We start from the raw sequence: 24428 nt of genomic DNA on the forward strand, positions 1-24428 counted from the left end.
AAACAGGTCGATGTTTATTTTCAAATTACAACTTTTTGGAATATATTTCATACTAGTGACGTCATCCATCTGAGCGTGATGTCGTAATCGATGATTTTTTTTAATTGGAATAGGGGTAGTGTGGTAGCTCATTTGAAAGGGTGTTCAATTCTATATTCAGTAATATAAACAATAATATCATTATTTATACAATGTGACCAAAAAAATAATTTTTGAATTAAATTAATTGCCGCAAAAAGAAGAATGTATTATTGTGTTTTCAATTTTATCAAAGGCAAAATAAAAATTAAATTAAATATTTTTTTAAATAACGCGGGCACATAAATTTGATACACCCTGTATATTGAGCTGTAAATATTTATTAGAATTTAGTTTGGATGTAAGTGGCTTTTTTTTTAATGAGCTTTCCGATGAACCATTAAAGACTTTTGTGAATAATTAAAGTGAAAAGGACGATGTATTTAGATTTAAAATGAAAATAGATTGTTTATTACGAGAACTATAGAATCCACAGGTAGATGTAATTATCACTTTCTGGGAAAGTGGTTTAAAAAGAAAGTTTGGAATTTTAATATCTTTGTTCAACACGAGTAAATGTTGTAGAGTTTCCCCGAAAGCAATTAGGATGGTCGGAATAATTTTGAAAAAGACTGTTTGTTTGTCGAATGGAAAAGATTGTTTATGATTCTTGGCAAGTTGGAAGGGGAAAAGTGGTTTGAATGATTGAGAGAGTTTGAAAAAGAAGTCATTATGTTTTTGGCATCGCTGAGAAGCAGTTCGACATTTTCGTGAATAGATAGTTAGCAAATACCAGTGGTTTGTTTGATAGTGGAGAATAGTGTTGAAAAGTGAAACGAAAGACAGATCAAATTGAGACGAAATAACTCTTTGATTCTGTATTATTGTGAGAAGGAGAGCAAAGAATTTTTGGAGTTTTGTTTGAATCGAGTACGTGTCAAAAGAGGCCCGGCTTGTTGGAGAATTGGTGCTGGTATGCTGATAGTTTTGAAGCTGGAGAACGGAGAGGGTTTTGATGAGTAGCCTTTAACATAGTCAACGAGGGAGAGCTGTTTTTGGGTCACGAGAAGACATCAGAGTGAGTGAAGCAAAAGGTCAATCAACTTATGTGAAAGATATTTTTATGTTCGGAAACTAAAATTTTGAGTAAAAGGCATATGAATTAAAATTCCAATATTTCTAAAAGTAAATAGGAAGTATAGCTAATCTTGCGAATACATAAATTTGTTTTGTTTAGTTTGTTTTACCAAAGTCATCGGGAACAAACCGATAAATTGTTTTTTTTAACTATAATAAATTTAAGTGGTAAAGATTTCATTCGGACATCTGTGTCCACAGGTTTTAGATTTGATAGATTTTAGAGTATTGATTTTGACAAATAAAAGACAATTCTGTATTTTTATTTTAATATTTTGCTTTATTTCTTTTCCCTATTTTATCCCGATTAGGATCAACTAAGAGATACTGAACCCACGAGAGAAGATAAGTATAACGTGAGATAATTTAGATTTTTTTTTAATAGTATAAAAGGGCACCCTGAGATTTTTTATTCATTTTTATGTATGATTTGCGACAATTAAATAATTAATCAGATAAATAATAATTAATATAAAATTAATAAAAAGCAGATCATAACAGTGTGTAATTTATTTAACTCAAAATACATTGTACTGCTCTGTCAGTAAACAGAAAAAAAATGTTTATTTCACAAATGAACATTTATTTTCGCTTAAATTAAATCCCAAACAGACTTCCACCCACCTCTTGGCAGTTTGAACGTTTAATTTAAGCGAAAAGCAATGTTTATTTGCCAAATAAAATTTTTTTTTCTATTTTCTGACAGCAATAGAATGTATTTTGAGTTAAATAAATTACATACATTCTTCTTTTTGCGGCAATTAATTTAATTAACAAATTATTTTTTTGGCCACCCTGTATAAATAATGATATTAATTTTTATATTACTGAATAGAGAGTTGAACACTCTTTCAAATGAGCTTCCATACGACCCCTATTCCTATTTTAAAAAAATCATTGATTACGTCATCACGCTCAGATGGATGACGTCACTAGTATGAAATATATGCCAAAAAATTGAAATTTAAAAACAAAAATCGACCGGGATCGATCGTTTCGGGATTTTTCTCCAAAGTCATTCATTTTAGAGAAAATGAATTTATTCCAGGTATGCCGATGATGCCAAGGAAATTAAGATGAGAGGGAATTTTAAATATTTCACGTCCCATCTGCTCAGCGTGGTAAAAGTTCTAACAAGAAAGATTCCTTAGTACTCAACAAAAGTGTAACTGAATTAAAAATGTATAAACATTTTCAATTTCTTTGCAACGCGAAAATGCAGCAGCCGCATAATACTCTGATTAAATCGGAGAGTGCAGGAAGAGTCTATACCGGTTTCGGAGGTTTTTTCCTCGTCATCAGTAGTCCCATATCCTCCTCTCTCCGATTTCCCCAGGTACAATGCTTTGGGCCTTTCCTAATTGCAAAGAACGAAATGCCGCGGAGGAACTAGAACCATCTACCGAAAAACAAAATAAGTTATCAATCGAAGTAGCACAGAAAACGACAATAAATAGCGTTCCCATACTATCAGATTGACAACAGGTGGAATACTTTCTTTGGTTACAACCTCCCGTGATTTTCAAAAATTATAAATTATACAGGATGCCGAGGAAATTAAGATAAGAGGGAATTTTAAATAATTCACGTCCCATCTGCTCAGCGTGGTAAAAGTTCCAACAAGAAAGATTCCTTAGTACTCAACAAAGGAGTAAATGAATTAAAAATGTATAAACATTTTCAATTTCTTTGCAACGCGAAAATGCAGCAGCTGCATAATACTCTGGTTAAATCGGAGAGTGCAGGAAGAGTCTATACCGGTTTCGGAGGTTCTTTCCTCCTCATCAGATAGAGGATATGGGACTACTGATGAGGAGGAAAAAACCTCCGAAACCGATATAGACTCCTCCTGCACTCTCCGATTTAACCAGATTATTATAGCTGCATTTTCGTGTTGCAAAGAAATTGAAAATGTTTATACATTTTTAATTTATTTACTCTTTTGTTGAGTACTAAGGAATCTTTCTTGCTGGAACTTTTACCACGCTGAGCAGATGGGACGTGAATTATTTAAAATTCCCTCATCTTAATTTCCTCGGCATTCTGTATGATTTATAATTTTTGAAAATCTCGGGAGGTAGTAACCAAAAAAAGTATTCCATCTGTTGTCAATCTGATGGTATGGGAACGATATTTATTGCCGTTTTCTGTGCTGCTTCGATTGATAACTTATTTTGAAAAAAAATATATATATTTACCATATTAAAATTTTCCTTTCCTCCTTGCGGATTATTCTTGTTTCGACGAGTTCTTTTCGAATTACGAAATTCACATTTACGTCGTTGTATCGCCTCTTGTGGATACTTGATTTGAAACGTTGGTTGCTCTAGCAATCGTCTCCCTTGATTTCTTTGGACGAAAGTTTCAAGCTCTTGAAGAGGATCTAAGGGATAAAAAGCAAACGTTGGTTTTATATAAACTTATTTGTTAAAAATATATTTGAGATCTCAATGTATGTGCCTAATTCAAAAGAACTTTGCTAAAAGACAACAAAAAGGGATTGATTACTCTCAGAAACTTGAATACAAGATTTCAGAATAGGCAGCTCATATCCACAAGATTTTGAGGCCTATACAATCGTCAATGGTATAACATGTAGCAAAAAAGAAATGAAGATGGGCAGGTCATGTGGCAAGGGCACCGAACGACAGGTGGACTAGATGACTAGAAGATTATTGGAATGGCGATCGTGGGCGGACAAAGGAAGCAGAGGTCGACCACCAACCCGCTAGAGTGACGATAAAGAGAGCTGCCGGAAACGGGATGATGGTAGCTTAAGACAGGGAGACATGAAGAAACTTAGACGAGACCTATGTTCAGCAGTGAGCGATAACGGTAGATGAAAATGATGATGACAATCGTCAAACCCACGCAATATTTATTTAGGAAGAAAATATTTTAAACATTTTTCTTATTTAAACGAAGCTTTTAGACTTACCTTGCTTTTTTCTTTAAAGTGAAATTCTGAGGTGAGCGGAATGAAAGTAGCACTACGAAATAGCATATTTCGTGGCTCTACTTCTATTAGGTACAGAGGTGCCTTGGAAAGGCGCTGTAAATAGTTGGAAGAGTCCATTTACACGACGATGGGAGTACGTTATACAATAAATATGTAAACTTTTTCAATTTTATTAAAATCTACATCAATGATATTAACTAAAAGCGGTTTTATTTAATTCTGAAAAATATTATTTACCAACTTTTTTTCTAAATACAACGCAGCAGTGAATTAAGCTAAAGAACTTTATGTATTGATACTATTGTATAAATTATAATACCTGTATTTGGATCACGATCTTCGTCAATTACTAACACATCTGGAGATGGACTGTCTGAAGTAGAAGAGGACACAAGATATGAATTATTCTGATCTACATTTGATGTATTATGTTGCCAGCTCATTTTGGTAATGACTAAAACATTAAAATACAAGCTCTTTATGTAAGAAATAACCTTCTATAAAATTCTAATTCTTTTTCTAAGCACCTTCTATAAAATTCTAAATCTTTTTCTAAAAAGAAAATCTCTTAAAATCCTTTGTGCTTCCTTTTCAACATAGTCCTAAAAAAGGGCGGTAAGTGAAGCCATATAGACAACACTATGCAAATAGTAAAGACCTAATAGGGATGTTCACAAAAAATTAAAAAGTCATTTCAAACATGTAAAACGATTAAGAAACACCCTAGGAATAATTGTCCAAAATTTCAACAAAATTGAAAAAGCCTTTCTATAAAAAATCTTTATTAGAAATCTAGCATTATTTTAAATTTCAAGAACGCTTCTCTATTGGCCTGACGTCACTAGTTGCATACCCCAAGCGCGCGCCATTCTCATAGTGTTACTGTTTACCTGTTTGACGTTTCAGGTCATTTTATTTTGTTCTCTTCTTGTTTTATCAGGGTTAAAGTGGAGTTTTATAGTGAATTTGTTTAGTTTAAAGTGGATAGACTGTTTGTAAGGACATATTTTGGGTTTTACAAAAATAAACAAACAAAATGGAAGAAGGTTTTCAGAAAGCCGATTCGTATAAACTACCGACTGTAGTGTAGATGTCAACAATGGTGTATGATTTATTGGCATCTTGTAAAAAAATAAATCTACCACAGCTTTACTGAGTGTATATTCCATATAATTTTCCATGTCTTCTTTAAGCTAAAAAAATAAATGCTTAATATTCCACAAAAAAAATAGAGAAAGTTGTATGCATGCATTGTACGCATGCATATTGTATACATACATTGGCTGGTTATTACTTTACCTTGGTTAGGTGTATTAAAAATATTTTTATTCTTCTTCATGTGCCTTGTCCGTTGTGGACGTTAGCTATCATCATGGCAATTTTAATTTCATTTGAGGCGTTTCTGAATAACTCGATCGATTTTTGTCCAAATAATTGGCGTAAGTTTTTAAGTCATGAGTGTCTTTTCTTCCGGGTCCGCGTTCGCTCTCTATTTTACCTTGCGTTATCAGTTGGAGTATACGATATTTATCATGCCTCATAATATGACCGAAATATTTAAGATTTCGTTTCTTAATTGTAAAAGAGATTTCTTTTTGTTTTCCCATTCGACGCAATACCTGTACGTTGGTGTGGGTCGCCCAGGATATTTTGAGGATACGTTGGTACACCCACATCTCGAATGCCTCTAGCTTTTTCATTAATGTTTCCATTATTGTCCAGGCCTCTGCGCCATATAGCAAGACCGGAAATAATAACATTTTAGCAGCCGCATTTTTAGTGGGAGAGATATAAGGTTTGTTCCAACATGAACTTTTGGACGGTCCAGAAACCGTCACGAAACTACTTGTACCGTTTGTTGTGCGCATGTTCGTAATTGTATCGCCCAGTTATCGTCCCATGACGGTAATTTGGAAACCGATGTTGGAACGGTTACCTGACATAACTGATTTATCTATCAATATGTATATTGTTGTTGGTATATCCTTAGAATATAAAATAAACCAGGAAGGAGTACAATGCGAAATTACTCCGAGCCAGGAAGGAGGTTGCAAATGGCGATCAACTGTCAGATTTGCTTTCTATCTCCAGTGACGTACCTTTGAAAGAGGGAAGAAAATAAATTCTTAACGATTTTATTACATCTTTGATGTTAAAGAAACAGCTATAGATCAAGAGAAAATACGTATTAATATAATATTTTGTTGAAAAGTCAGTTAAATAACATTTTATTATACTAATAACTTCAGTTAATTGATAGCATATACAGGAGCTTTACCAGATGGTACGCCTATGCACACAGCTGATCCAATACACAAACACCTTCTACCTCCTTGACAAAAACTTATGAGTCATCCACAGTTCAAGATGGCCAGTTCCGCTAGAAATTTAAGGTGTTGTTGATATATGACAGACTCCTTCTGTTGTTTTATATGCTAAGGGTATATCCAATGATAAAAACCAAAGACGTATGCTGTAGATATGATAATATTCTGTGACACATGACAGAAGCTCGAAACAAATGAACAATCAATGAAAAACCCTATTGCCCGATTACTGAAATGATCATCACGAAACCGTCACCAAAAGATCACAATTCTTGTTGGAACAGTGGGAAGGACGATCCGATGACGATCATATTTTTGTTGGAACGGATTTTGTTTATTACGCAGGAGCGTTACCGTTTCGTGACGGTTCTGGGTCGTGTTGGAACAAACCTATTATGTCGCAATGGGTGAAAATATTTCTCATGCATGTTGTTAAATGTTGCTATGTCCTTTTCAACTCTAGATCTTATTTCGGTTGTTTCGTATTTCGAGTTGACAACTGTTCCAAGATAAAAAATATTTTTGAGCTTGGGTATTATACATTTTCATTTCAACCAATCTTTTCACTAAATTATTGATTTTAATATAATATAAAGTCATACCTACATCCACATGTAATTATTTCAAGGTTTACTTTTACTGTATGTATTATTAGAATCCCGTTTTTAGGAATATACCAGTTTAAGGAATACAAATTTGAGGTCCCGAAACTTTTTCATTTACTCTTTAAGCGGGTAGGTGCAAAATCTTGGTCCAATGCTATTTAAATTCATTCATTTTTTTTCGAATCCTGAGAAAACTAATAATAAGTATGAATAATGTAAATGCAGAAAGAACAATTACATTATTACCAAGGGCCGAAAGTCTCTGGAAAACTTCTATAATGTTTATTTTATTAAGTTAGTTCTTTAAGTTAGTTATTTTAAGTTCTAGCTGCAACAAACCATTTCTTTTTCTGTTTTAAATTGGCTGGAACGGTAATAAAAATCTTGTCAGAACTGTTTTTTGAGATATTTACACGCCCAGGAACAAAACACCACTTATTTGGCTTTATTTTTAATAATTAAATACGTAAAAAACTGCGCACATTCAAATACACTGAGTAAAAAGTATACAAAACTAGTCGTCGATCAAAGACGTTACGACTGCTGACGTCACAGAACGTAGCCTCGCTGCAGGGTACCGTTTTTCTAGCCTCCAAGAAAATCAAAATTATGAACTCATTTATCTTAAAAAATATACATTTTTAAACAGTTTTATGATTGTTACGTTTTTATATACCTTGTAATCTATTGAATTTAACTATATTTAAAAATTAGTGAACATCTCTATTGCTCATACAGCAGACAAGCTGGAAGTAATACATATGCAAAACTTCCTCAAAGGCCTAAATAAGTATGAACCTACAAATAATGGCATTAACACCCAATAACCTAACCAGAAACATAGGCCCCAATTCATTGTCGATAATTCTAGCTTTGAAGTTGTTGGCTAATTATTCACACACTTAGGATCCATGACGAACAAGGGCATAACGGAAGAACTCAAACGTAAAATAGTTATGACAAACTTTTACTACTTTGGGCTACGTTGATAGATGGAAAGTAGAAACTTAGACCGGAAAACAAAAATAATAATATCAAAAACAATTTCAATTGCCAGATGACGCTAGTCACCTAATACCTTCACTTCGGTTGCAACGGGTGAGAAAAACTCTCGACGCTAGTCAATTAGGGTATGGAGAACAGTGCCTACGTTCTTTCCGATGAGGTTCCAATAAGAGCCGAAAATCGCGATTCAGAGGACTGGACTGCGCTCCGTATTCTAATTGAAAAGTAAGATTGTTTTGCCTTCGCATTGTAACTGAATAAAAATGGTATATATTTTTATTTTATAGTCGTATTACTCCGTAGAGTAACCAGGTGCATTTTCCGTTGGAACTTTACCGAGCTGCAGACGGGGGATGTGAATTGCATAGTGTAGAATTCCTTCCCTTTGTCTTCACGGCAGCATCCATTTGGCTTGCAAATTGTAGAAGCTTTGGAGGTGTCACCAGGGAAATGTACCAATAAGTTTTCAATTTAAAAATCTTTTAGTAATATTTTTAATATTTTCAATATTATTAATTTTGCTATTAGGATTGAAAACTAATTCATCTTTCAATTGCCAGATGACGCTAGTCCCCTAATACCTTCACTTCGGTTGCAATGGGTGGGAAAAACTCTCGACGCTAGTCAATTAGGGTATGGAGAACAGTGCCTACGTTCTTTCCGATGAGGCTCCAATAAGAGCCGAAAATCGCGATTCAGAGGACTGGACTGCGCTCCGTATTCTAATTGAAAAGTAAGATTGTTTTGCCTTCGCATTGCAACTGAATAAAAATGGTATACATTTTTATTTTAATATCAAAACCACTTATACTGCCAGTGACGACATACAGATCAATAACAGGGACCATCTCTAAGACAGACGAAAAACCTCTCTCGTATATTTGAACGAAGAATTCTGAAAGAAAATATTCGATATTCGAAGGCATTTATGAAAACCGTATTTGGAACAGAAAGTACAACCATGAGGTATACGACAACTACAAGCAAATATCTGGTGTTAAGACGTGTCATTTGTAACAAAAATATGAAGGCTAAGGAAGGCTAAGCTTAGCAGGAAAAGAGGAATTGGGGAATTGGTAGGAAGAAATATTCTTGACTCGAAACCTTCGTCAATGCTTATCAGCAGATCAATTAATAAATGCCGCTCATGATCGAGAACGATATCGGCAAACTGTCATGGAAGCTACCCACGCCTAAAATTAGGGCATGGTACTAAGAGGAAGAAGCTTAGCAGAACATCTAGCAACATCATTGCAGAACAACCCTCCAAGATGAACCCTCAGGTCACAAGTGGTTATTGTAGGAGAGCCCAAGCGGGGATTTTTGCAGTTACTCGATGCGATTATCACATGGGGAGAAACCTTGTACCCTGAAAATGTACCTCTACCATATATTGGCTCTTAATGCAGAGGAGTTCGTTAAGGGGGGGCCGAAAAAACTCCTTAGAGCAACTCGAAATCGTCAGATTAAGATAAGGTAAGTTAAGTATATGCAAAACAGTGTATATTTCAAAAATCTGACGATATGAGCGTAAGGAAATGGGCGAGTCCCAAACTTTCACAAGAAAAAAGCGAATATTTCGCGAAATGAATGACAGATCAAAAAACTAAAAAATGCGTACTCAATATTTTTTAAAAATCTATCAAATGATACCAAACAAGACTTCTACCGGAGAGGGGTGGGGAGGTAAACTGAATATTTTAAATACGAATCTCGCGATATGTCGCGAAATGAACCTCAGATCGAAAAACTGAAAAAGACACTTATTCAATATTTTTGAAAAATCCATCGAATGGCACCAAATACGACCCCGCACGGAGGTGGCGTGGGGGTTACTTTAAAATCTTAAATGGGAGCTCCCATTTTTTATTGATTCCAGATTTGGATTCCTTACGTAAAAATAAGTAACTTCTTATTTAAGACATTTTTTCGAATTATGGATAGATGGCGCTATAATCTATAAAAACGATTGTTGGAAATGGAAAATTAAATTAAAAATGGACAAGTCCTCACTAAAATGGAAAACTTTATTTAACTTTTTTGGTTTTAGGATCTAATCTTCACAACCCAATGGGTCCCCAAAGCGCTCGAGTGACTGCACATTTAGCATACTTTGCTCCCCTGCCATTAGGTTAGGTTTCCCACAAGTGGTGTAAAGTAGATGGAGAGGTAATCAAAGACTTTGATAAAAGGACGGTGTAGATAAAGAAGCTTGAAAATGCGTGTAGCAATAGACTTGGAAAGACAAGGTACTATTATACGGTTGTAAGACCATTGATAGATTCATAATTAATCAGTACCTGAACATAATATCGATTTTAGTTACACATTTCATGGAAATTTTTTTATAAAATTCCGCAATTACAAAATATATCTTACAATACATCCAAATGAAATTATTTCACACTGTGAGACAGAAATAATTATGTGAAATAACATCATAGCCCCATCAAAGAACAATCTGACCCCCAAAAAAATAAAAGAAGGATAAAAATTTGGGAATTTTGAAAAAGTTGAAATTGTCTATTATTATATAAAAAAAGTTTACAATTCTACATCCCCTCCGTTTTACAAAATTGGAGGGGAATACCCCCTCTCGAAGGTGAAAAATATATATTCAAAATAAATCTGGAATTGGATAGAATAACTAATCCTAAGCAACTTTTGTTCTATAGAGTTTTTTCCCTAAGACAATACTTTTCGAGTTATTTGCAAGTGAATATGTTCATTTTTAACAAAAAAAAACATGTTTTTGGACGGTTTTTCGGAGATAACTCAAAAAGTAAGTATTTCAGCGAAAAAAATATTCTTAGCAAAATATAACTAATAAAAACTGAAAAAAATGGTGTACGCTTGATGTATGTAGACCCATAAGAAGCAGAGTTGTAGCTAATGAAAAGTAGGTTCCCCCTCATTAAATTCCAAATCGAATATTTCAATGTGAAATAACCCAAACACGGAGCACTTTTCGGGGAAAATTCATTTCAGCTTTTTAAAAGTGTTTAAAAAAGATTTATTATTATTTTCTAAAAAAACTTGTAACATTAAAAATAAGTGAGATACACTCAAAATATTGTTGGTCCCTTTTATTTTTTGGTAAAAAAATCGCGAAAATCACCCCCCAATTAGAATCACAAATAATTTTTATCATTACCACTTCACAAGTTACTTTTCTCATGTATTATTTATATGATCTGTAAGTTTCATCGCATCGGTTCAAAGTGTTTATTTTTGAAAAAGCTGTAGTTAAAATGGCTTGAACGAATATCTAATCATGAGTTTAGGCAAATTTTGAACAACCATAGCATAACCAAATTTGTCTAACAAGAAAATAAAAGAGCAAAAATATTCAGAAAAGCAAAACGTATATTTTATTACTCTTTAAGATATTTGGTATTATTAAAAATTTTTAAGTTAATTCCATGAACAATTCCATTCTTTTTTTCAAAATAAAAAAATGTTTTATTTTAAACCCAATTTTTTTTCAAAAATGAGCACTTTGGACCAATGAAACTTATAGATAATATAAATAATACATAAGTAAAGTAACTTGTGAAGCGGTAACGATTAATTTTATTTGGGAAGCTAATTAGGGGGTGATTTTCGCGATTTTTGTACCAAAAAATAAAAGGGATCAACAATATTTTGAGCGTAACTCACTTAATTTAAATGTTACAAGTTTTTTTAGAAACAAAATAAACCTTTTTTTAAACTCTAAAAAGGTTGTAATAAATTTTCCCCTAATAGAGCTCTGTTTTTTGGTTATTTTACATTGAAATATTCGATTTGGAATTTGACGAAGAAGAACCTACTTTTCATTAGCTACAACTCTGCTACTACTGGATCTGCAGACCTTACACGTACACCATTTTTTTCAATTTTTATAAGCTACATTTTTACTAAGAATATTTTTTTTGCTCGAACTACTTACTTTTTGAGTTATCTGCGAAAAACTGTCCAAAAACATGTTTTTTGTTAAAAATGAACATATTCACTAGGAAATAACTCGAAAAGTATTGACTTAGTGAAAAAACTTTATGGAACAAAAGTTGCTTTCATGTTATCCAATTCTGGGCCTATTTTGAACGTATATTTTTTCACTCCCGAGAAAATATTTTTCACCTCGTCTTTTCCAATTTTTGTAAAATGGAGGGGATGTAGAATTGTAAACTTTTTCTTATATAATAATAGACAATTTCAACTACCTATTCCCAAATTTTCATCCTTCCTTTATTTTTTTGGAGGTTTTCGTAAAATTGTGTGTTCCCTGACCGGGCTATCAACCCTAGTATCAAAAAGCATACATTTTAGCCACAAATGTAGGCGTAGAAGATTGGAAAGGACCCATAATTTTTTCAGCTTTTTTGGTCCACCCAAAAATCTATCAAACTATCATAAAAAAAAGCTTTTTTGATATACGTTTAACTAGGTACATCTTTAGCGAGCAACTACAACTATAAACATAAAAAGGGGCGCTCTAACACGGAGGATAGAAGAAAAATACTTTAAACCAAACCTGTGCTATGAACTGACCTTGATCCCCTGATCATTATCCTGTTGTTATAACCTTAAGTAAAAACACAAGACCCATTAGAGTTTCATTACACCAACAATTTTTCGCTTAATCAATGTCATATAAACATAATTCTAAATCCATTGAAGTTGGTTGTATACAACAATAAAACAAGTTGGAATATTTTTAGGAATCAAAGATATAATTTAGTCAATTTAAAAATCTCACTAAAAGCAAATAAACATAATAGAACAATAGTCCAGAGAAATAACATCCAGGCCGAAATAAAATTTTTTGAGTAGTATGGACATCTAAAGTATTTCTCATGATCATCTTTCAGTGCGTCACAATTTTTCGATTTCTTTCTAACGCATTAAATTGTATGTGACAGAAAAAAAGGCACGTCGGTGATTACATTTCTTCGGTGACATTTTTATAACATTTATTCTAGTTGTCGATAGATGGCGCCATAATAAAAAAATATTTTTTTTAATTAGATAATAATATTACAAATATAATCTGTATAATTTATAAGACTATACAAATCAAAGAAAATACCATTTTATAAATGCAAGAAACACTTTTGATTTGTTTTTATTCCAAATTGAAAATAAAATGTGACAACTGTAAGATTTAACTAAAATGTCATGTTAGAATGAATGTCATAAATGTGTATTATCACTTACCCTTTTTCCTATCATTTGTTACGCACTGAAAAATGATCATGAGAAATACTGTATATTATTAACCTATATGTTTCATGAAGCCGATTTTGATGATATATTGTACATAGTTATAAACAAATGAAGATAAAAAAACGGTAAATTATCGTTTTTTTTGTCTATTACCAAAAAGTTAAGCACTTTAAACAAATTTGAGAGTAAGAAACTCATAAATCGTATAAAAAACTTCAATATGGCGTTCGCTGAATATGTCCATCCTTATTGGTTACTTAGAAAAATGCAAAATAAATCATAAATTTTGAGTTTTTATAAATATTCATAACTTAGGTAAAAATTAACTTAGAATCTTCTGATTACACAGAATGCCGAGACTTCTTGTATTTAAATTATATTTCAAATTTCAAAGCAATTGGTCAAATAGTTTAAAAGTTGTTTAATTTGTTTTTCCCAAATTCCTTTTTTTTGCAACACTATAAGTCAGAAAATTATGAGGTTACAATAATACTTCGGACAGTTTATGAAAGAGGAACATTTATACTATTACTTTAATTAAAAATAAATGACAAAAAATAATTTTAAACAGTGTAAAATTATTTTGCAAAAACATGGCGATTTTTTGCTTACTTATAAATAATTAGAATAACTTTTTAACCGTTACCCGTAGAAAAATTATTTTTTCATATTTAGAAAGACTGAATTTTTATACACATTTAGAAAGAAAACAACTGTCCTAGGACAATTGGGGACAAAGTTAGCCATTTTTTTAATTCACATGTTTTTCCAAATTTATTTTGCAATATTTATAATTATTTTTTGTCATTTTTTTTAAATTAAATTAATACTGTAAATTTTCTTCTTTCATAAACTATCCAAGATATTACTGTAACTTCATCATTTTCTGACTTAGTGTTGCAAAAAAAATTAATTTTGGATAAAAAAATTAAATAACTTTTAAACTGTTTTACCAATTGCTTTGAAATTTAGGGTATGATTTAAGCACCATAAGTCTCAGCATTTCGTATAATAAGAAGGTTCTAAATTAATTTTTACATAAGTTATGAATATTTATATAAACTTAAAATTTATGATTTATTTTGGAATTTTCTAAGCAACCAATAAGGATAGACCTATTCAGCGAACGCTATATTAAAGTTTTTTATACGGTTTATGAGTTTGTTACTCTCAAATTTGTTTAAAATGCCCATTTTTTTAGTAATAGACGAAAAAACGAAAATTTACCGTTTTTTGATGTTCATTTGTTTATAACTATGTATATCATCAAAATCGGATGCAGGAAACATATAGGTTATTATTATAGATGACCATACTACTCGAAAAATTTGGTTTCGGGCTGGAGGGGGTTGTGTTACCAACAGGATATTTTTTTTTCCTTATTTCTCTGAACTACAAGCAATGGAACGCAGTTTTACCGGAATCAGCATGGAACTCAATACTGCTAGCACATACAAATGACTAAAACCTGTTCCAATACCATATTATGTGAAAAAATAACTATGAGACGTTGACTTGGAAAATAATGGCAGTTAGCAAGATCCCCTCAGATTAAAACGGATCTCAATAGAGCAAAAATAAGATTAAAATAATTGTTCATGAAAGATGATACAGCAGAATAATTGCAAACAATCAGGAATACCTGTAAAAACTAGATGCATCAAAAGCCACTGACTACTTATGGAAGCCCACAAAGAAGCTTACAAAGGCTGGCCAATACAATACAATACTTAAAAATAGAAACAGTAAAATGGGCAAAAATTGGAAAAAGCCGAAAAATTTCCAAAGCACTTGAAAAAAGTGTTTACACCCAAGAGAATATTGAATGGCAAAAAGAGAATAGCAAATATTTCGAACATTTAAAAATTAGTATCCGTATTCTAGGAAAGTAGCAAACTTGTTGAAAATAGGCTGTTTTTATTTAAATGCTAAAAAAATTATATGATATCAACATTTTACCGAAACACATACAATTAAATTGACTCTATAGGCTAAAAGAAAATGATAAAATCTAGCAATACGCACTAAATCCATGGATTTAAAGAATTAAAGAAGTGTTGCAGATTAATGTGGACTTACCTTGCTTTTAGTTTAAATTTTTTTAAGTTTTTGAAATAAAATCGTTTAAAATACAAAACACAATACAACAATATATTAACACATTGATATAGAAGTGTTCTTCGCACAAGCAATTTTAAAAAGTGATATTTACAAAAAAAAGGCGTTTGAAGTAAATGTAGTAAAGTTGTTTTACTTTCTTGTTAATTATACTGGTTGTCTCAGAAAAGTAATGGTTTAGTTTATTGTATGAAGAATTCAAAATAGGACAAAAAGAAATCGATTGGATATTACTCTACAACATTTTGAAATACTTTAAAGTTGTGTTGTAAATCTTGTGCTATTACAGTGGAACCCCGATAAGTCGGCATCCGATAACCCGGAAGTCCGGATAACCCGGACCGATTTTCATCAGACAAAACAAAATTTTTTCCACTTTGACTGAGTTTTTTACCAAGAAATAAACAATACTGTATATAACTGCATCAGTTAATAAAATAATTGTAACCAGAATGATCAGTAGTAATTGCACAAGAGCTCTAAAATTATATATTAATTTTAGAGATCGAGTGCAATTTGTTGCGATTATTTCATGAATAAAACTGTTCAAAACCAAAATTTCATTGTAATTTATTTATGTAAGTACAAATTAGTACTGTTAAACACACAGTTCTTATAAAATATTTTACGGTTGAAAGTCATAACTTTTATAACTTTTAAAACATTAATTCTCATTAATGTCACTGAGTGTATTTTTTCGTAGCAACGAAAGGCATCTGACGTAATATACTTGACGGCGGGATATTATCAAGAATTATCACCTTAATTTGCATTTCTGTAGCTTTCTATTGGTCAGAATCTCCTATGAATGAAATAATCAGTAGTAATTGCACAAGAGCTCTGAAATTATTGAATTTTTCCCAAGTGACACTTTGACAGTTTTAATTTCAAGAGCTGAAGGCGAGTGAAATTATGTCAAAGTGTCACGAGAGCAAAAATTCTATATTAATTTCAGAGGTCGAGTGCAATTTGTTGCGATTATTTCATGAATAAAACTGTTCAAAAACAAAATTTTATTGTAATTTATTTATGTAAGTACCATTAAACACACAGTTTTTATAAATATTTGACGATTGAAAGTCATTACTTTTATAATTTTTAAAACATTGATTGTCATTAATGTCACTGAATGTATTTTTTCGTAGCAACGAAGGTCATCTGACGTAATATACATGGTGTTTCATTAATAATTGTCCATATAGTAACTGGAGAAACCTTAGCACAAAATACGAAGATTTAACCTAAAACACTTAAATAAAATGTGGTTCCTTATTGAGTTACAGGGTGTTTTATCTAAAAATTCAAAAACTATTTTTGCTCAGAATTTTTAAACTATTCGACGTATCCTTTTCATACTTGTAAGGAAGTATAAGTATTGTACAAGCTACTAAATTATGTTAAAAAAACGTTTCTGGCTATTACCAGAGGCGTACGACGGGGGAAAGTGAATGGTTGACCCTTTCCAAATTCTACGCCACTGGCGGAATTGCTATTTTAGTTCAATTTTTGGATTCTCCAATACATTCTATGAAAATAACATAACCATCATTCGTAACGATAAAGTTATTAATTTTCGAGATATTTGAAGTTAAAAATGAAACGTCACGGTTATTTTGATTAATGTATTGTGTCGCTTCATTTTTAATTTCAAATATCTCGAAAACTAATCATTTTATGGTTACGAATGAAGAGTATATTATTTATATACAAAGTATTGAAAAATCAAAAAATTACACTAAAATAGCAATTTCGTCAGTGGCGTAGAATTTGGGAAGGGTCAACCAGCCACTACCCCTGTCGTCCGCCTCTGGAAGTAGCTAGAAACGTTTGTTTATCTTAATTTAGTAGGGTGTGCAGTCCTACACTTTCTCCCAAGTATGATGAGGATACGCCAAATGGTTTTAAAGTACTGGGTACAAATAATTTTTAAATTTTAATCATATTATGAATCATATCGTAAAATAATCAAAATAACTGGACCGTTTCATACTTAACTTCAAATATCTCGAAAACTAATGACTTTGTCGCTACAAATAAAGAGTATATTATGTACGTAGAAAGTATTGGAGAATCTAAAAATGGCAATAAAATAGTAATTCCTCCAGTGGCGTAGAATTTGACAAGGGTCAACCATTCACTATCCCTTGTCGTACGCCTCTGGTAGTAGCTATAAACGTTTGTTTCTTATAATTTAGTAGTTTGTACAGTACCTATACTTCCTGCCAAGTATGAAAAGGATACGTCGAATAGTTTTAAAATGTTGAGCAAAAATAATTTTTAAATTTTTAGATAAAACACCCTGTAACTCAGTAAGGAACCACATTTTATTTAAGTGTTTTAGGTTAAATCTTCGTATTTTGTGCTAAGGTTTCTCCAATTACTATATGGACAATTATTAATGAAACACCCTGTACTTAACGACGGGAGTTTATCAAAAATTATCGATTTAATTCAGATTTCTGTAGCTTTCTATTGGTCAGAATCTCCTATGAATGAAATATTCGTCAATATTCGAAACGAATATTCACTAAAAGAAGAAGTATACAACTGTACGTAATTTAGATGTACTGTGCATATGTATTTCATGTTTTTGCAATTATAATCGACTTTATCTGTAAGTATACAGTATTTTATAAATTTTTACCATATTCTCCGGCTAACCCGGATTTTCGATAACCCGGATCGGACGCGGTCCCGATTAATCCGACTTATCGAGGTTGCACTGTATTATTCTTTTTAAGTAACCAAGACAACTTTTTTCTGATAATTTTTAAATACATCGGTGAAACATTTAAACATTTTGCAATTTTTGGTACATATACAGTAAAAATCATTAAAATAATAGGTTTATCTTTTTTGTATTCAAAATTGGTTGTTACCTGACATCACAAAAAGGTTCTATTTGAAAGCCGACTGGTAGAAATTTTCATAGAAACTAAATAAATATTGAACATCCATGCAGCCGAACCCTACAAACTACGATGAGTTTGTGAAGGCAATTAAACTGGAGTCAAGAAAAGTCATTCCGAGGTGACGTAGAACGTAGAATCAACTGTGTGCCTGGAAGGATTAAGAACAATTGCAAAACTACTGTCGGTCATAAGAACCCCTACCTCCCACGAACCATTGAAGCAGATGAGGCTTAGTTGCGGCAATATCAGAAACTAGACTCCAGGTTTAGATAAAGAAAGTTAAAAACACTAATATGATACACAGCACCAGGAAATCCAAGAAATTAATGAAGAATCTGGCCAGACATAAGATAGTGTTATAAATCTATAAAAATATGAGCAGGCTAAGATCCCAAAATGACGGCGGCAATCTAAAGTGGTGTAGCTGTATTAACATCAGGAAAGGTTATAGAGGAATCAAAAGGCTTCCACCCTATTTCTCTCCCGTGTTCAACATTCAAGGTGTACGAATGATTGATGAATAGAATCAAAGGTTGTAGATTGTCAATACAAGAAAGTCTAGAGGAACAGACAGGCTTAGGAGGAAGAAGGTTATCTACTAGCCAAGTATTGTACTTAATCTTACTCACTACATCGAGGCACAAGTAGATACCGTGCTCACATAAACGTAGTACCTACTGTTGCTAATACTCTTCAACATATACACTAATGACTAATCTAAACACGCAATGCATTAAAAACATTGTCCTCTGGACAGAGAACATCTTGCAGACGAGTTTGAATCGTTGTCAATATACTACAGGCAAAATCACTCACAAATGCAGACAAAAAAAAACAAATTACCGTCTTCCACCACAACAACGTTTGTTGAAATGCTTTCAACACACTGAAAATAGTATTCTGAAGCAGAGATATTACAATGTCTTTAAAGATAAGGCTTCTAAGGTGCTACGTGTTCTCCGTATTATTTTATGGGTTGGAGGCTTGGACATTAAAGAAAGATGTTTGGGACAGATTAGAAGTCTTCTAGTTACGGGCCTAAAGAAGGATATTAAGAATAAGTTGGGTGAATAGTCATGAATATCGAGCGGTTGAGAGGAATGGAAAAAGAAAGAGAGGTTTTATATACAATCAAAGTTAGAAAACTGCAATATCTGGGACTTGTCATGAGGGGTGAGCGTTAAAACTTGTTGTAATTAATAATACAAGAAGGAATACAAGGTAGAAGGAGTCGTGAAAAAAGACGTATTTCCTGGTTAAACAATTTCAAAGCTTGGTTTAACTGCACTTCTGCTGATTTTTTTAGAGCAGCGGTATCGAAAGTGCGAATTGCCATGACGGTTGCCGACCTTCTTGGAGGAGATGGCACATGAAGAAGATCACAACAATAGAAAAGCTACAGAAACCTTAAAGTTCAATATAATTTAGTCACATAGTTACACTGTCCACTCCTCAAGTATCTCGGAGTAACGCTAGATAAAGCATTGAGCTACAAGCAGTTCATTGAAAATTGTAAATCTAAGATAAGCTAGAAGTAATGTGATACTAAGACTAAGACTGATCATCCAAGAGGGGAACTAACCAAAATGTGTTACCAACAAAAGCTCCAGACAACAGCAGAATATGCCTACTTCGTTTGGGACCAATCAAGGCACACTTTTAAAATTTTCTTCTTCAAATTCCATATTCTATCGAAGAATGGAAATCATCATAACTATGTGGACGCTGTTAACTGCCGCTCTTAATAATTCTACACTACTACATTTAAACCATTCCCTCAAGTTATTAAGGCAGGATATTCTTCTTCGTTAGGTATACGACTGTCAGATAGAAAGACGAACAACTCGGTAAGATCAATAACAAAAGTCGAGAACATAACAACAAAAATTGACAAACTTAAATAGAGCAACAATACAACATTGAAGACCTTACGAAAGTGAACTACCAACAGAAAGACCACAGATGAGATGGGTTGATGATATTAAAAGAATAGTCCGAACAAATTGGAAATATATTGCTGAAGATAGAGACCGATAGAAAGAGTTGGGAGAGGCTTATGTCCAAACATGGACGATAGAAGACCAAGAAGAAAAAATGAAGAAGTAAGAGAAGATATGTGATATCTTAAACGATACACAGAACATAATGGAGCCTATGTGACAGACGATCAAATAGTCAAAATTGCAGAAGTAAAACACGCAAACACACCTCAACAGATTGGATAAAACCTCCTAAGAGATGGTACAAAAGTTGATCTTACATAGTTATCTTAACTGCTACTCCACAATTTAAGAAAACGCACTTATACACCAAGCTTACCAGTTAACTTTGCCACACTGATTGCCAACGTTAATGGAAATGATACATACGGGGGGGATCAGACTTTTAGAGGACTCTGATTATTGGAGTACTTACATATTCTTATAAAAGCGTTTTATCATAAAATGTTTCATAGAGAAAACTCGAACAGGAGTATACAAAAAATGGGATGGAAATAAAGCTAAATAAAATTGAATACCTAACAACAGAGAATATAAAAATAAAACAGCTGAAAATAGACGAAGGAAAACAAATCAAAGGAACAGACAAGTACACGTATTTAGGTTTTATAATATCAAACAAAGGAACAACGGAAGAAGATTCAAAAAATAGACTTGGACAAACAAGAGACTGCATATGAAAATGAACTCGGCAATGTGGTATAAGAACATCAGCATAAAAGAAGAATATATGACAAGCAGTATCCTCACTTATGGGTGTGAAAATTAGACAATAAATAAGAAAACCAAAAACAAAATAAGAGCAACAGAGATGAAATTCCTAAGGAGAAGCTGAAAAGTAACAAGAAGAGATCGAATAAAAAACATGAAGGTTAAGAAAAGAATGGCAATGAACTCAGACATAATAGACTACATCGAACAGAAGAGATGAACCTGGTACGGACATGTCAGAAGAGCAGACCAAAATGGTTGGATAAATTTAAAAACAGCTTGGAGCCCGAGAGGAAGAAAGAAGAGAGGCAGACCCCAAAGTCCAAAGATCTTTCAGAGATGAAGTGTACGAAGCAATGGAAAGAAGAAATCCACAGAAAGGGGACTAGCAAAACAGAAGAAACTGGAGAGAACGGCTGTGTGAAGGAATACAGTGAAAACTGGAAATCCTTAGAATATTATATGTCTCATAGAGTCTTGCTTACCTACCAACTTGATTATGTCATTATTTTGCCACTTAGCCGCTTGCTGAAAACTTTGGACCCTTTATTATATCCAATCCATCCATCCAATGACACTACAGCCCAAATCCAGCCTTGGCCTCCTTCAACAAGCTTCTCCAATCATTTCGATTTACCGCTGTTCTTTTCCATGAACGCGTTCCCAGGAAGTTCCTGGCATCCTCATCGACTTCGTCTTTCCATCTCTTTGTAGGTCTTCCAACAGTATCCTAATAAATTTAAAAAAAAAATCAAAATGTAAATTCGTACAGGTTAAAATAAATTTTATATCAAATTTTAGGTGGGTACAAAAGATATTTTCAAGAAAGTATCTAAATCATACAAGGGGATCATTGTTTAAATAATTAAAAAGGGGTCATTTTTGCAAAAAAATACTTTTTAACTGCTGAGGTAATTCACTTATTAATGAAGCTCTATGGGATTTTTTTCTGCAAAGTTGAAGGGTAAATCTTTCACATGAGACTAACTAAATTAAATTTGACCCCTATTTATTTAAATAATTGTATATAAAACTTTAAAAACAAATTTGCAAAAAAATATTTTTAGCGTTTTAAATAAGCACTATAAAATATATTATTTTACAAAATAAGTTGCGCTATGTTACCAGTATTAAGCAAAAAAAATTGTTCGAAAACTATTGAATATTTTTTGAGATATTGAATTTGTTTATTAAATGTTACTATATTTTCAATTATAAAAACGCGGTTGTAGCCAAAGAAGTATTCACCTGCTTAAGATCTCATTATTTTTATTTTTATAAAAATACAAAAATAGACGGTTTAGTTTTGATTTAATTTCACTTTTATTTTTATGTATATTTTCGATAAATGTATTAATAAATTCAAATTTCAATTAAACTCTCCCTAAAATGGCATTTGAAAATTATTCAAATCTGTTTATAAGTTGTCTTTTTAATAACGTCGCGGGGATTATGTATTTTGAAATGCCGTTTCGATAATTCGGTTCCTGGGAGTTTTTTACTAATTAACAAAATTTTTTTGTCGTTTTTTCTTCTTCTTTTTTTTTGGAGTTATATTACTACGCGCCCTTTTAGGGTTAAATTTTATTAAGAATGTCGAATCTCAGAATTGTAGATTCTAGACCAAAAAATATTAAGATTTAACTAAAACCTTTTAAATAAAATGTGGCTACTTACTGAGTTACAGGGTGTTTTATTTAAAAATTTAAAAATTTTTGTTACCAAGTATTTTACAACTGTTTGACGTATCCTTATCATACTTGGCAGAAAGTGTGGCTATTATACACCCTACTAAATTGTGATTAATAAACGTTTCTAGTTAGCGCCAGATGCGTACGACAGGGGATAGTGAATGATTGACCCTTCCCAAATTCTACTCCACTGAGTGAATTACTATTGTAGCGAAATTTTTCGATTCTCCAATACTTTGTATGTAAATAACTTTATTGGTATCGATAAAGTCATCAGTTTTAGAGATATTGGAAGTTTAAAATGAATGAATGAATGAATCAAAATAACTATGCCGTTTCATATTTAACGTCCAATATCTCGAAAACTAATGACTTAATCGTTACCAGTAAAGAGTATATTATTTACAGAGAAAGTATTTGAGAATCGAAAAATTTCACTAAAATAGTATCTAATTCCCTCAGTGGCGTAGAATTTGGGAAGGGTCAACCATTAATTTTCCCCTGTCGTACGCCTCTGGTAGTAGCTAGAAACTTTTATTTATTACAATTTAGTAGACTATATAGTACCCACACCTTCTGCCAAGTATGATAAAGATACATCAAATAGTTTGAAAGTACAGTAGACTCGCGATTATCCGAGTCTGGCTCGGATAACCGAGGCAAAAGTCATAACTGGTCAGTTACAACTTTCAACCTAAGCGCAACATCGCCGCCTCAAAAACAGGAATGAAGCTTACGCAAAAATCAATCAAATTTTTTTTAAACACTACTATTGATAAGGTAAATGTTTTTATCTTTTATAGACAGTAAAAGTTATTAGTTTTGTGATTAAAATATCCACAGTTATGGTTATTTACGTGTTTTTCTATCAACATAACCAATCTCAGTGTTAACCGAGTTTTTCCATATCCGAGGTAGTCACGGTCCCAGATACCTCGGATAATCGCGAGTGTACTGTACTTGGTAAAAATAATTTTAAATGTTTTAAATAAAACACCCTGTAACTCAGTAAGTAGCCACATTTTATTTAAGTGATTTTAGACCAATCTTAATATTTTTATGTCTAAAATCTACAACTTAGAGATTCGAAATTCTTAATGAAACTTAACCCTAAAAGGGCCCGTAGTAATATAACTCCAAGAAAAAAAAAGAAGAGGAAAAAAGACAAAAGAATTTGTTAATTAGTGAAAAATTCGCAGGAACCCAATTATCGAAACTGCATTTCAAAATATTTAATCCCCGCGACGTTATTAAAAAAAAATTATAAACAAATTTGAATAATTTTTAAATGCCATTTTAGGGGGAAGTTTAATTGAAATTTGAATTTATCAATACATTTATCAAAAATATATATAAAAATAAAAATAATAAGATTTAATACAGGTGAATATTTCTTTGGCAACAACCGCGTTTTTGCAATTGAAAATAGAGTAACATTTAATAAACAAATTAAATATCTCAAAAAATATTAAATATTTTTGGACCAATTTTTTTTTTTTGATTAATAGTGATAACATAGTGCAACTTCTCCTGTAAAATAAGATATTTTGTAGTGCTTATTTAAAACGCTAAAAATATTTTTTTCAAATTTGTTTTTAAAGTTTTATGTATAATTATTTAAATAAATAGGGGGTCAAATTTAATTTAGTACATCTTATGTGAAGCATTTACCGTTCAACTTTGCAGAAAACAATCCTATAGACCTTCATTAGTAATTGAATGACCTCAGCAGCTAAA

At 32.2% G+C, this 24428-nt stretch overlaps 1 protein-coding gene across 2 annotated transcripts in view; it reads right to left on the bottom strand.

The window, feature by feature from the left end:
* Window positions 1-15493, bottom strand: part of LOC114339438 (bromodomain-containing protein 4-like) — a 60722-nt gene extending 45229 nt beyond the window's left edge. The window contains exons 1-3 of one of the 2 annotated variants that reach the window (XM_028290101.2): window positions 15339-15493; window positions 4434-4568; window positions 3354-3538 (exon numbers count right to left, since the gene is read on the bottom strand). In XM_028290101.2, coding sequence (XP_028145902.1) covers window positions 3354-3538; window positions 4434-4557 — 309 coding nt within the window. In that variant the 5' untranslated portion in view covers window positions 4558-4568; window positions 15339-15493. The remainder of the gene's footprint in view (window positions 1-3353; window positions 3539-4433; window positions 4569-15338) is intronic. The other variant, XM_028290109.2, reaches the window with a different exon arrangement.
* Window positions 15494-24428: the final 8935 nt, after the last annotated feature.

This window comes from Diabrotica virgifera, chromosome 2 (genome assembly GCF_917563875.1).
Source record: "Diabrotica virgifera virgifera chromosome 2, PGI_DIABVI_V3a".
NCBI classification, from domain to species: Eukaryota; Metazoa; Arthropoda; class Insecta; order Coleoptera; family Chrysomelidae; genus Diabrotica; species Diabrotica virgifera.